The 14173-nt window shown below is 62.1% G+C and overlaps 1 protein-coding gene and 1 long non-coding RNA gene across 2 annotated transcripts; one reads left to right on the top strand and one right to left on the bottom strand.

Moving 5' to 3' along the window:
- Nucleotides 1-429: 429 nt before the first annotated feature.
- Nucleotides 430-13304, bottom strand: CHRNA4 (cholinergic receptor nicotinic alpha 4 subunit). Its single transcript, NM_001192900.1, has 6 exons — nt 13229-13304; nt 11646-11797; nt 7930-7974; nt 7734-7843; nt 3347-4682; nt 430-752 (listed from the first exon to the last, which is right to left on the bottom strand). Exons 1-6 carry the CDS (start codon nt 13302-13304, stop codon nt 627-629), a joined length of 1845 nt encoding a protein of 614 aa, NP_001179829.1. The 3' UTR covers nt 430-626.
- Nucleotides 4182-10280, top strand: LOC132346928 (uncharacterized). The gene is made up of 3 exons (XR_009496935.1): nt 4182-4267; nt 4518-4654; nt 7745-10280. It is a non-coding gene; the product is annotated as an uncharacterized lncRNA (long non-coding RNA).
- Nucleotides 13305-14173: the final 869 nt, after the last annotated feature.

Here is a 14173-nt window from a genome sequence, read left to right as displayed (position 1 = left end):
CCTGCACCTGATTCTCCTCCACGGGGACCATGTCTAACCACTCCAACCCCAAGGCTCCTAGGGTGCAAAATCTGGGCTTTGACTAATGTGCCCAGAGGACACCAAACCCAGCCCCTGCTCAGAACCCCCACTCCCCGGCTTGGGACCCCTCCCAACCACTCAGATACCCCCTGCTTGGACCCTGCCCTGGAAGGTGAGGGTCATGTGTTTGCTGACTCACCTCTGGGGTCAGAGAGAGCAAGCCTGAGGACCCAGGGGTGCCCCAGGCCAGGATCTGTGCCTGGGTCTCAGGGATCCCACAGGGGTCAAGGGCTCTGGGGGCTAAGAGGGGCTGAGGGTGGCTAAGTGGCATGGCCTGGGGATATGCTGGGACGTTTGCTGAGAGCCATCAGCTGCACGTCCTTGTGGGAAGCCATCGTGTCGCCATGCTCTGGTTAAACTTTAATAAGACAGGCAGTGACACCGCCCTGCAGACAAACGGGCATTCACCAGTCCCCCAGGGGTCCCCAGGGGTCCCCAGGGGTCAGAGGCTCCTTCCAAGGCCGTCTCATAGCAGACAGAGGATGGGGGGCAATCTGGTAAGTGGCATGACCCCATCGAGTTCAGGAAGTCCCGAGTCCGGGCCCCTAGATCATGCCGGCCAGCCAGGGAGGCAGGAAGAGGCCAGCAGTCCCCAGCAGGCAGACGATGATGAACACCCAGAGAAAGATGCGGTCAATGACCATGGCCACGTACTTCCAGTCCTCTTTCACCTGCAGACAGACACACACGGTCACTCCCAGCTGCCTCCCTCAGGCCTCGCCACAGCAAGAAACTTCTAGAACCTCTGTTCCTATTCTTGCCACCAGGGTCACCAAGGTTGCAGGCATAGCTGTGCTGGGTAAGGGGTGTGGAGGGGATGCAGCGAAAGGGCTTTGTCTGAAGTCTGGGCTCAGAAACTCTGGGCTGTAGGTGCCAACACTGTCTATGGGGGTGGCAGCAAAGCCACTGAGGGAAATGGGGTCCAGCATGGTGGCCCTACCAATTCCACCAGCCGGGCAGGTGCCTGAGCTCCCAGGAGGTAGTGGTGGGGACGCCTCTGAAGGAAGGCTAGGGTCCAGGCTATGACACGGTGAAGTGTGCTCTGGGTTTTTGATAGTTGGTGGCACCATGGGGACCACCCAGCCCCCGCATTTACAGATGGAGCCAGTGAGGCTGGAGTCAGCAGGCACCCACAGCCCCTCACAGTGCAAGGCAAGGGCCAGAGCATCCTGGATAGTGGCGGGGGGAGCTGACCTCCAGCAAGAAACCCAGGGCAGTGCTCACAGCTGGCTGTCCTTCACTCCTGCCTCTGCCCAGGGCAGGGCTCACGGCTGGCTGCTCAGGTGGCCTGAGCCCCTCATGGTCAGTGGGACGCTCAGGTCTGTCCCCAAAGACCCTGAGGGTGAGGATCAGACGTGAATACAGGCACAGCCCTGTGCTGCCAGCAGGCTCTGAGCGTGCAGTTGCTGGGTGGAGGGCTCCCCGGGGACAAGGGAGGGGACCCCAGGCTCGAGGTGAGGAACGTACTGAGCCCACCACCTGCGGCCACTCCCTGGACCCGACAAGGAAGGTGGCTGACCATCTGGGCTGCAGGGGGGTACACAGAGGCCCAGAGGCAGGACAGGTCATGTTACATGTCCACGCTGGGGGAGTGGGTCCCAACCCCACCTGGGGTGCCCCCAGACAAAGCCTTAGGGAGGCCACAGGCGGGTCCTGGGTGGGTGGTTGTCAGCACTTGAGTGACCAGAAAGGAGGGGCACCTGGGCTCCGGCCCGCTGGACCCTAGCAGGGCCCACAGGCCTGGCCAAGGGCAGGCTCAGCCTCCCATTTTGGGGGCCTTGAGAGAAAGAGAACTTTTCACTGTGGTTTTCTGCTCTGATGTTTAAAGTAATCAGCTGCATCGTGACAGTTTTAAGCCAAAGCTGAAAGGGCCGAGTTTATTCTCGGGTAACCAGAGCAAATGGGGTCACTTGTAAGCCAGGGAGCGACAGGACCCTCTGTTCTATGAAGCAGCCAGTGGTGCTGCCGCATCCGAGCAGGAGCAGTCTTTCCAGCCGCCCCCTCGGAGGTTGAAACGCTGCTCACAAAGCCGCCCAGCCCCCATCCCAGGTCGGTTCCTCTGAAGTTGCTTTGCTTCCCAGAACCTGGGCACAATGCCGGAACCAGAACCAGGTTGTGACAGCTGGGCCTGTGATGCGGATGGAGGGGTCTGGGGACAAGGGGCTGGCCCTGCACTAAGAACCACTGGGCGCCTCCGAGATCCTGGTGACACTTCAAAGGCATCGATCTCTTCTCAGCAGCCCCTCAGACCCGCACGTCAGAGCTCCTCAAGAACTGGGGAACACAACGGGCCCAGAGCCAGCGTCTCCCGGTGGAACCTTCCAGAAACCCTCGGATGACTTCACAACCCCTTGGGATTCAGAGGGCAGCTAGGAGACTGACTCGCTTTTAGGTGGGGTGGCCCAGCCACAGGACAGACAGTCCCCAGGGATCATGTGTGTCTGGGAAACGATCACGGGCTGTTCCCGAGGAGGCAGAGGGATGAAGAGGTCGGGGAGGGAACTGCAGTGTCTTGCCTGCCCACAGGCCTTCGTTCCTGCAGGAGGAAGCTGATGTGGGGCAAGGTCACAGCCCAGGTTGAGCGGCCAGTAATGACCAAGCAGACTGAGCGGTGCCCTCCCCCACCCGCCTATGTGCTCCCCTGCCCCACCCCACCCAGGATCTGAACTGGGGCTTGGCCCTCAGCCTGGACTCACCCTTGCAGTCCCTGACTCCACAGGGCCCTGATTATGACCCGTGTCTGAGCACCTGCCCTGCTCATCCAGACCTCAGGCGCCCTCTCTCTGGCCAAGCATGAGGGTGCTGGCCAGAGGGTCCTGTGTGCCAGGCCTGATTTCTCCTCTCCCCGTGCTAGGCCACAGAGGCCACTCAATCTCATCCCATCTCCTCTCAGCACCTCTCACCGCAGACCCTCCCCGGGGGGCCCACAGCAGGGTGGGGGGCACTTGAGGTCGAGGGAGGTGCTCACCAGGTGCAGATGGCGCTGGGGGCTGCCTAACACCCCACCTGCAGGCAGGCTCCTTGTGCCCTGAAGCCCAAAGGAGACACAAGAGGTCCACTCTGCTCCAACAGGGCCACAACTGGGGGTACCTCCTGCCCCCAAGCTGATGGAGGCTTGGGGCACAGGGAACAGCCGGGTTGGGGTCCTGGTTTCTCTGTCTTTCACCAGTCACCTCCTCCTTCAAAGTGGATGGGGTGGTGGGGCCCCATGACATGGAGAGGGCAGCGAGTCCCCCTCCTCCAGGTGGCTGTGGTGGAGACTTACCGAGAAGTCTGTGTCTTCCGCCTTCAGGTGGTCTGCGATGTACTGGACGCCCTCCACCGCCCGTGCCAGGGCTGGCGACAGGGGCAGGGGTGGTGCTCTGGTGCTGGAGGTCTTGAGCGTGGCATTTGGGGCCCCCGGCTCCTTCCTGCACTGGCATTTGCAGGAGGCAGCCTGGTCTGGGGGCGGGAGCTCGGCTGAGGGGGCCTTGGTCGGAGAGGAGGGGGAGCTATCCGCCAGGTGGGCGGCCGGTGAGGCGGCCTCCTCTCGCGGCCCGCAGTACTGAATGCTCCGGGACCGGCACCGCACACCGTCCTCCACCGCTTTGCTGGGGCTGGACACGTGCTGGACACTTAGGGACCGGCTTTTGGTGAGCCCTGGGGCCTGGGTGCCAGTGAGTGGACGGCAGGGCCCAGGAGATAGGCAGGGGCTGGCCTTCTCGGTCTCTGAAGGCTGCAGAGTCGGCACCTGGTCAGAGGGTGTTGTACGGGCTGGCTGGGGCTTGATGGGCTGGTCCACCCCACAGGTCAGGGACGGAGACCGGGCGGGCTCCCCCTGGGGCTCCGGCCAGAAGTGCGGAGTGCTGGCCGCCTTGTGCATGGACTCGATGAGCCGCCGGCAGTGGTCCTTGACCACAGACGGCCGCTTCATGAAGAGCAGGCGCGGCACGATGTCCAGGAAGACGCGGCGGACCCAGGCGGGCATGGTGTGTGTGCGCGGGGAGCGGTGGTGCACGTTGAGCACGAAGACGGTGATGATGATGGAGAGCGTGACGAAGATCATGGTGAAGAGCAGGTATTCGCCGATGAGCGGGATGACCAGCGAGGTGGATGGGATGATCTCGGTGATGAGCAGCAGGAAGACGGTGAGCGACAGCAACACGGAGATGCAGAGGGTGATCTTCTCGCCGCACTCGGAGGGCAGGTAGAAGACAAGCACGGTGAGGCAGGAGATGAGCAGGCAGGGGATGATAAGGTTGATGGTGTAGAAGAGCGGCAGGCGCCGGATGATGAAGGCATAGGTGATGTCCGAGTAGACCTCCGCACAGCACTCGTACTTGCGTGTGTTGTAGGTGCCCACGGCGTCCACGATGACCCACTCACCGCTGTCCCAGAAGTCCAGCTGGTCCACGCGGCTGTGCATGCTCACCAGGTCAATCTTGGCCTTGTCGTAGGTCCAGGACCCGAACTTCATGGTGCAGTTCTGCTGGTCGAAGGGGAAGAAGGTGACGTCGATGCTGCAGGAGCTCTTGTAGATGGCTGGGGGCGTCCACTGCACCCGGCCGTCATGGAAGAGGTGGGCCTTGGTCAGGTGGGTGACGGCAAAGTCCCCGTCCGCACTGGGCAGGAGAGAGAGGTGGTGGGTGAGGCACCCGACACCTGAGGTCCAGAGCTCTCATGCCTCTGCCCACTACACCCACCCTCACTTCACAGTGAGGCCTCGCCCGGGACCAGACAGCTCTGGGCTCATTGCTCATGGTGCCCATGTCCAGCTCATTGCTCCCCTGCCCACCTTGCTGTTTCCCCTGCCCTTGGGGGTCACATGCCGTGGAGACTGTCTCAGCAGCCCACACCACACTTGACATCCAAGCCTGACCATGGTGATGACCACGAATATTTGGGGGCTAGAAGGGCCATCCATGCCACATCTGGAGCCCCTGATGCACTAGTGGCCCCAGGGCAGCACACAGAGTGCCTCGTTCCCTGTGGTCACCCCGGAGCTGGACGGAAATCTGACCTGTCTCACCACCTCCTGCTCCAGGCCAGCATTTTCTCCCCCACAGATCCCCCCAAACCTAGAGGCGAGAACCCCCTTCTTGCACAGGTGAAGACTCTGGGGCCCAACAAGGAAAAGACTGGGCCTCCAAGAGGGGGATGTGGACTCCAGCCATCACATCCCAGGCCCTCAGCCCTCCTGCCAGTTCCTTGGCCTCGGGGCTCCCTGTCCACAGACCTGGCAGGCAACAGAGCTAGGGGCTGCTGTCCTGGCCCAGGCCTGGGTCTCCCAGGGACAGCCGTCTAAGATGCCCATGGTGAGGAGAGGGGCATATTGACGCCATGGGGGACCTGGGGACACCTGCCCACAGTCTGCTGAGAACACTGCCTGCCCCCAGGGTCAGCCACTCTCTCCTCTGCTGCTGGAAGTGCCCAGTCCCTAGTCTGAGTCCCAAGCTGTTATTGCCTGGGTCAGGAGGGCCCTCTCTCAGCCTGTTTCCCTGCAAGGCCTGAGCTGCCCACACTGACCACACGGGGCACCCACAGGCAGGTGAGGGAGCAACTGTCCTGGGCTTCGACTCTGAAATGCTGACAGGAGACCTCCCCTCCTCCCACCGGGGACAGCCCCACAGACACTAGTCTCTGAGCCCATGTCTTCACGCTCCTGTGCTAAGGGCACTTCCACCCCGGGCTGGTCCCTTACTCTGCATGTGGGACTCTGGGACCCAGCCGCCCAGGGCAACCCCAGGAAGAAGGAGCTTTCCCAAGGGAAGCTGTCACCACCCCCACCTCCCTGCCACCCCACTCCGCCCCCATCACCGCTCTAGGAAGTCCTACCCCTCCCCCACAGTGGGCTTTGCATGCCAGGGGACAAAGCATCCCCCAGAAGCTGGCCCAGCAAGCCCAGGGGGAGTGGTCATTGGGACAGCTTGTGGGGAAGAGGTCAACCCTGCCCGTCAGATTCCTGCTCTAGGCCAAAGACGCCATCCACATGAGGCCCTCTGCCTGGCAGGCCAGTGGAGGGAAGCCCCTGTGGGCAGCACGGCCTCACGTGCACTCCCTCCAGCCTCGAAGGGGTACCCCCAAAGCTCTCAGAAAAGCCACCCTCAACCCTTCCCCTTGCCTAGCAGCCTGCGCTGACCACTGGGCCACACGCAAGTGCACATGGGCCTGATTCCTGGAAATAGACCTCCCCAGTGGCCATCTGGCCAACATCACCACCAGCCCTGGGCTCCATCCCTGCCCACGCCCAACCCCCTCCAAAGAGGGCCTTGGTGCCAGCCTCCATCCGCAAGGGAAGCTAGGGGTCCAACCTGCTACCTCTGGGTCTCGGTAGGGAGTCTAGAGAGGGAAGGGGCTGGGCTGCCATCCTGGGGGCTGTATGCCTCCCAGACCTGCTTATTGGTCTCGGTTGAGCAGTCACAGAGCACCATGCTCCCCTGGGTCCCAGAGTCCTGACCCTGGTCCCTGTGTTCTGGGTCAGAGAGGTTCAGGCAGATTCAGTGTTGGGTCCCCTAGGGGCTGGGGGAGCTGAGTGGGGACTCCGGGGGGCCTTAGGGGGCCTGGAGGATTCCAGGGCTCAGGGTCTGACCGGACAGCTTGCAGAGGGAAAACAGAGAGTCTGCCCCGCCTCCCACTCTCCAAGCGACCCCCCTTAATGCATCCCTAAAACCCTCTCCTCCACGTGCGGCCGCTCTCCCTGCTGCCATTACTGGAATCAATTAAGCTGCAAGTGGAGCCCAGTCATTCTTAATCAAATAGCATTTGTAGGTCAGGCCCAAGCCCGGGGCCCAGGAAGGCTTTTGTGCAGAAGCACCGGGGTCTGGGTGGGAGGGCAGGGGGCTGTGGGCAGGGGGACCAAGTGCTGCCATTGGCTGTGTTCATCAGTGCTGTGGGGCCGCAGCCACCCAGAGCCTAGGTCTTCCAGCATGGATTCAGCTCTGGGTGAGCTGGCCTGGCAATGACACAGCAGAGACCAGGGACACGGTAGGCTGTCAGGCTGCCCCAAGGTCAAGGACCCAGCCAAGGTCCCGGGAAAGGACAAGTTCAAGGAGGCCAGCCCTCTGGAGCCCATGTCTGCCATGGCAGTGCCCATAGCCCCCTGGCCCCCCAGCACAGAAACACTTTCCAGAGATGAGATTTCAGCTCAGCTCCCACAGCTGGGACACAGCCCTGACAGAGGCTTTGTTTGCGGAGTGTGATGAGCTGGGGTTTGGGGACTTTCGGTGATGTCTGTGCCGGGAGCACAGATGGAGGGGCAGGGGAGGGCGGGGACAGGCATGCTGTTCTGGGGGCTCCCTCTCCACTCCCCTACCCTGCCCTCTGCTCCAGGACTGGGTGACCAATGTGCAGGGGCCCAGCCTCACCAGACAGGGACTGATTTTGGAACCAACTCCAGCCCGAGGGGGAACTGGGAGGGGCCCTGATCCCTTCCTTGCCCTCCAAGAGACTGAGGCCCCAGGGCTGGCACGGGCAGGGAAGGAGCCCTCAGGCACCTGCAGGCCCCCAGAACTCCCATCTCCTTGCCTCTTTGCCCGTCAATGGGCCTCAGCACCCTCTATCTCCGCCTGGGCCCGAGGGCTGAGCTGTCTGCCTCTTGCTCACGCTGGCTTTGGCAGAGATTCCTGGCGGGGACGTGGCTGGATGTGGCCCCACCCACTAAGGCCCCAGCTCACTTGTTGTACAGGACGATGTCTGGCCGCCAGATGAGCTCAGAGGGGATTCGGATGGAAGTCACGTTCTCATAGTCGGCGGGGTCCCAGTGCAGCTTATAGTCGTGCCACTCCTGCGGGAAGAAAGGAAAGAGGGGGGTCAGAAGAGACGGGTAGGGAGAGGATGGGGAGGGGGCAATGAGGGCTCTCTCCCACTCACCTGCTTCACCCACACATTCGTCGTCATCATCTGGTTCTTCTCATCCTAGGGCACGAACGAGAAGAAGGCAGGTTGTGATCCCCTTTGGTTCAGGACACATCTCTCTGGCCAAGCTTCCTTACCCACAAGGACGGGCCAGGGCCGAACATGGGGACTGGGTGACCTCAGGAGGGAGGGAGTGTCTCGCCCCTGGAGGCAACCAAGCCCAGGATGGCAGGCCCAGAGGGGACTGAGGGCCACAGGGTAAGTCCCCTTGACCCTTCTAAGAAGGAAAGTGTGGACAGTGTCCAGCTGACTTTACAGGTGGCTGGGCCTGGCCCTCTCCAGCTACGTAAGTAAGGGTGTATGCAGCACCCAGGGCTCCTAGCTGCTGGAGGAGCTGCCCTCTTCCCAGCAGCCCATGCTGGTCCTGCCCACCTGCATCACTCCCTCCCAGCTGGCCAGCCTGCCCCCTCCACTACCCCTGAGCCACCCACTCACTGGCCAAACTGCCTCTCCAGGCCCAGAGCCTCAGGACCTGGAGGTAGACAGGTGAGGGTCAAGAACAGGTGAGGCGGGAGCAGGAGACCCGGCAGGCTCCTCTACAGGTCACTGAGAAGCCCCCTGCCAGGCGAGAAGGGCTGGAACACACACACCACTCACACACACTACACACACACACTGACACTCACATACAACACTCACATGCACGCATACACACACACTCACACAATACACACACACTCACACACACAACACACACACTCTCACATACAACACTCACATGCACGCATAAACACACACAATACACACACACTCACACATACACACAACACACACACACACAGCACACACACACTCATACACTCATATACAACACTCACATGCACGCATACACACTGACACACACATACACACTGACACACACACTCACACAATACACACACGCTCACACACTCATATACAACACTCACATGCATGCGTACACACTGACACACACTGACACACCCACACACACATACTCACACACACAATACACACACACTCATACACACACACTCACACATACTCACATACACACACACACTCCCTGCTCCCTCCTCCCCTCTTCCCAGCCCTCCTCCCCTCTTCCCAGCCCTCCTGTTCACTGGACACAGGCAGTCAGACACCAGCACAGGCTGGAGAAGAACGCCAGCCTCTGTGCATGGATGTAGGGGTCCTCTTACCCCACCCTGAACCTGCAGGGACCATGCAGCACCCAGCCCAGGCAGAGGGCAGCTGGGTTGGGGCTGGAGGGGGCTGGCTCCTTGCAAAAGGTTTGGGGTGGGACACTTGCTGCTGATGGAGGGTACTTCTCAGACAGCAGGGTGCCCGCAGGGCCTGAGGGACAGGGACTGTTCCCCTGGGGAGAGTAGAGGGACTGGACACAGGCTCTGGGGGGCGGTGCTTGAACCAGCCTCTCCCCACTTTATGATGGCCCAACTTTTTCCCTTGTCGGCTCTAGACCAGGGACACACAGGTCATCAGGATGACTGCTCAGCCCAAAGAAACGCGAGGATGGTCAAGAAGTGAAGCACCCAGTGCCCAGACCAGGGCTGGGGGCAGATGGTTATTCAAAGGCAAGGCCGGGGAGTCTCCCCTCCTGTCCAGGGGACAAGCCCTGGGTCGGCTGGGTCACGGGAAGGGACCACATCTCCTGCCACCCCAGGCACTGCCTTGGTCCTGATCTCCCTCAGGGCCACCTGGGACATGCCGCCAGAGGACACTGAGGATAAGCATGACCTGAGCAGGGCCCGGACACCACTCCAACGACCTTGACCTTGGCAATGCAGTCCTGCAGTGATGCCGCCCCCACCACCACATCCTTCCATTCCCCCAGGGGAAGCTGGCCCGGCTCTGCCCCATTCCCTGCCCCCAGATCAAGCTTCCAGGTGCCGGGCCTGGCCTCCTTCCCCTTGTGCCCACCCCTCACACACCCCCCTTGCAGCTGTCTACCCGTTCACCCCACCCGTATGAAGTGCCCTTCGTACATTCGGGCACCTGAAATGTTAGTCCAGGGCCCAGAGGTGCCCAGGGATTCCCAGCCTCCTCTGCAGGCGTGAACACACACGAACACACACACACCAGGGCACAAACCTGCAGCAAACACTGCAGCCCTTCAAAGAGTGGGCAGGGAGGCGGCCCCTTCCACAAAAGGCCAGCACCCAGGACAGGCAAGGACGTCTCATCAGCACACGTGTGCAGGAGTGTCCTTGGCCAACTCAGCTGCAGACAGTAGGGCTGGAGCAGCTCCTGTCCAGCCCGGTGCTGCCATGGGGCCACTGGTGGGTCCCACACTGGGGTTTCGGGACTGGTGTGCTCCGGCTGTCTCTCCTGGGCAAACTAGGGAGATGGAGGGGAGGAGGATGCTGCGATGTGGGAGTGGGGGGGATGCTGCAACATGGTGGCCGGGGGACGAGAAAACCCCAGGAGCTCAGGCAGGAGGCCAGGCCACAGTGCAGCTGACCCAGAACATGAAGCCACAGCCATACTGGGAATAGTGTTTACGAACGCAGTGGGTCGGAACCCTCGCCATCCTGAGCTGCCTTCTGGCTGCACCCCAGCCAGGAGTACTTTACAAGAAGCATTTGAGGCTTGGTTCCAGGAGGCCTGAGAGCACAGGCCAGGATGGGAGACTGACCGGGTCTCTCTGCTAATGGGGCGCAAGCATGGCTCTTTCTGTCAGTGTGAACGTGGCCACAGCCCCCACCCTTCACCTCCCAAAGCCCCTCGGATGTTGCTGGCTCACTCATCCCATTCCACAGGTGAGAAGGCCAAGACCCCAAGGGGCCACTCAATACACCTGGCACGAGCTGGAAACCAGGATCTCCAGGCTCCGAAACTGGTGGCTCCCCCCCCTCACAGAGCCCACTTGGGGTTGGGGTCCTGTCAGGGACATGGGGTGGATATTTGGAGAGATCTACAGCCCCTGGCAGCTCCTCCTGGAACCTGAGCTGACTGGAAACCCCAGTCCAAACCCAGCCAGCCTCAGACCCTCTTGCAGCCAGCAAACCAACTCCTGGAGGACTCCTCCAGGCCAGGCTGGAGCCCACACTCCAAGGCCCTTGGCTGCTGCCCCAGGATGTGCAGCCAACACGCAGTTAGACCCATAGGACAGGCCCCCACCCTGAATGGTCACCCCCACGCCTCCAGAGCTGCAGCCACTCGGAGGCTGGACCTTGACCTCCTCCCAATAGCCTCCTTGGTTCCCATCCAGGGAAGTAAACTCACCTGACAGCCTGTCTGACTCGCCAGGTTGCCCCATTCCAGACAGGTTGGGGGAACCTCCTGAGCAAGGTGAAGGTCAAGAGGGGCTGCCAGGGCACCACACGGCCCCACCCTGACCAACTCAGTACCAGGACTTACCCCAGACCCTGCACTAGCCCCACAGATGAGTCTCCTGCTCTCTGTCTCTGACAGTCACAGCCCTGATCCCCTGCTGCAAATCTGGGCCTTTAAGCTTTTCTACATGGAGAGGGAGGAATGGGCAGGGCCTTGGAGGGCACTGCATGGAACAGTCCTTGCCCCCTGCATTGCTTAGGTGTATGTGCAGGACTCAGGCAGAGCTGGGACTCAAGTGCAGCCCTCCCAGCTCATCCAGCCCGCTGCCCCCAGCCCCAGGGACATCTCCAGGCCTATCCCTCCCTGACACAGGTCGGCCCTGGGTTGCTGACCCCCACCCCATCCCCAGAACCTACCACATCAATGAGCTGCGCGATGGATAGGCCGAAGTGGACAAGAACCGCATCCGAGATGTTAGCCACAGGCCGGGACCACTTATTATAGCCAGAGAAGAGCTTCTTCAGCAGCCGCTCCTCCGCATGAGCCCGGGTCTCTGCATGGCTGCTCACTGGGGGGACACGCGGGTGCGTGGCTCAGGGGAGGGGACAGTGGCCATCCAGGCTGCACCCTTGGGCCTCCTGCCAGGCCTCATTCAGCACTTGGGCTCCCTTCCAGCCCCTCAAAGCACATTCCTCCCTCCTATCTCAGGACCTTTGCACCTGCTGCCATACTTCCGTTCGCAGTTTCTCCTCTACCCCAGGGAAGGGAAGCCTTCTGAGCACTGGGTCCATCACTGTGAGAAGGTATCACTGATGTGATGAGTGCTGACTGGACAACTCCCCATCAGACTGTGACTGCGGGAGAGAAGGGCTCTATCTAGAGCTACTAGCACAGTCCTGAGCACCTTGTCTCAAAGCACAAGGCGGGGGTAACCGCAGGACAAGACGGGGCAGGCCCAGGCAGGGAGAGAAGGACGGGGAGTGAGGGCTCCACCCCTGAGGGTTTCCTGTGGCTGCAGCAACCGCAAGTGATCATCCTGGAAGACCATCCTGGATGCATGAGTGACCTGGCACCCCCAGACTGGCACGCTGCATTCCTGGATGGTCTCTCCTCAATGACCAGGTCTGGAGTGAACCTGGGGAGGGGCTTCCTCATTCAGCCCAGCCCAGTGGCCAATCTGTGGTCTGAGAGCTTCCCTGCCACTCTTGGGCACCTGTGCTTCGACCACTGCATCGTGGAGGGCATCTGAGGGCAGGACAGGAGACCCTTGCTTACCTGCTCCTCTCAGCTCAGTCCTGCTCACCTGGGAGTTACAGCTGGACCCATGAGGGCATTCACAAGTACGTCTGGGATCAGTCCTAGACCCGCAGGACCTTCACTCCCAGCCCAGAGCCCCAGCCTGGTCCCTCTGACAGTACAGTATCTCTCCTTCCTCACTGGGGAGGCCAGAGGATTAAATTCCCTCCATGCACCCCTGAAATAGCAAGGTGGCTTCCCAGGGAATGGGGAGGAGCAGGGGGCTGGAACCTCGACAGTCCTAGTGAGCCTGGGGGAGCAGAAGGGGTTTGGGTGGGGCCCTGCCAAGGGCAGAGACCAGCCCTCTGATTCCCCAGCCCCCAGGGGTGGGGGGTGGGCAGGCATGGTGCAGCCTGCAAGGAAATTGGGCAGAATGGATAAACGGGGGTGGGCCGCACCTATCTCCATTCAAGTTGAAGCTTCTGGGTCTAGCTCTTGAAACAGCATCTCCCCCACACCCACCCCAATCCTTTTCTTCGAATTGCCGAACAGGTTAACTCTTTCTTCGCCTGGCTCCGCCCGCGCCCGCAGGACAGTCTTTTGCGTCTGGGGGATGCGGGGTTGGGGGAGCCTCCGCAGCTGCCCCGTTGCGAGCACCCGCGGCTTGGGACCGCAGCCAGGAGCCTCCCTCCCTCTGGCTCCGGAGGTCCGAGGCTGCCCTGAACCGGGCGAAAGGGGGTCCTTCCAGCGCCCCGAAACTTACCAGGCAGGAGGCCGGCCCCTAGAAGCAGCAGCAGCAGCGGCGGCAGCGGCGACGTCCCCGGGCCCCCGAGCTCCATGGCGCACAGAGCGGGCTCTAGATGCGGGCGGCTCCCGGCTCTGCCGCGCCCCTGCTCTGAGCTCCCGGCGCACCCAACTTCATGCCCCCCGCGCCGCGCGGGCCGCTCCGTCCGCAAAGCCTCGCTCGGTCGCTCCTCCCTGAGGGAGCGGCGGCGGCTACCGGACCGGGATCGCGGGCTGTGGGCTCCGCGGCGCTGCCCCGCCCGGACCTGCCTGCCTCCAGCCGGCGAGGAGGAGGGGGAGGAGGGACAGGAGGAGGGAGCAGGAGGGAGAGCGAGGACCGGGAGGAGAGGGGGAGGGGGATGCACCGCGAGTCGAGAGAGGGCGCGGGGGCTGAGGTCGACCCGCGCGGGGGCAAAGTTTCCTTTGACCTCCCAGGGCCGGGCACGTGCCCGAGCCACGAGTGGGGGCCCGGCAATCGCTGCGTGCGTCTCGGGGATCCCGGCGCGGGCTGGTTTGCGGACCACGAGACATCAACCCTCACCCTGTCCCCAGCCCCGCGCCTCCACCGCCTGCCTGCAGGGAGGGACGCGCCCCACGTTCTCCGGGCGCCAGGAGGGGCGCCCGGGCGGATGTGGTTAACTTCACCACCCCGGCTCCAGCTGTGCAGTTTGTAAATCACAGGTCCCTGATCGTCTTCCCCAATCAGGCGCTCAGGACAGAATCCTTCCCATCGGCCTGTCCCCCGCGGACCGGGAAGCGTTCAGAAGGGCTTCTACCCGGCAGCCGGCCTTTCTGGGACGAGGAGAACTCTAACGCCCCCTCCCCAGGCGAAGCCGCTTCTTGCCGCTTCCAGGTCGGGCCTGGGCCGGGGTCTGCTGCCCCCGCCTCTGAACGGCCTGCGGCCGGGTGGACTGCGCCGGCGAGA

This window comes from Bos taurus, chromosome 13, assembly GCF_002263795.3.
Source record: "Bos taurus isolate L1 Dominette 01449 registration number 42190680 breed Hereford chromosome 13, ARS-UCD2.0, whole genome shotgun sequence".
NCBI classification, from domain to species: Eukaryota; Metazoa; Chordata; class Mammalia; order Artiodactyla; family Bovidae; genus Bos; species Bos taurus.
This window is presented reverse-complemented; position numbering and strand designations above follow the sequence as displayed.

Bases quoted from the DNA above. Each gene is read 5' to 3' on its own strand.
- CHRNA4 (NM_001192900.1), bottom strand. From the start codon at position 13,304: ATGGAGCTCGGGGGCCCGGGGACGTCGCCGCTGCCGCCGCTGCTGCTG. The intron at 7,975-11,645 runs GTAGGTTCTGGG...TTCGTGCCCTAG, and splicing joins TCGCGCAGCTCATTGATGTG to GATGAGAAGAACCAGATGAT. The intron at 7,844-7,929 runs GTGAGTGGGAGA...TTCTTCCCGCAG, and splicing joins CGAATGTGTGGGTGAAGCAG to GAGTGGCACGACTATAAGCT.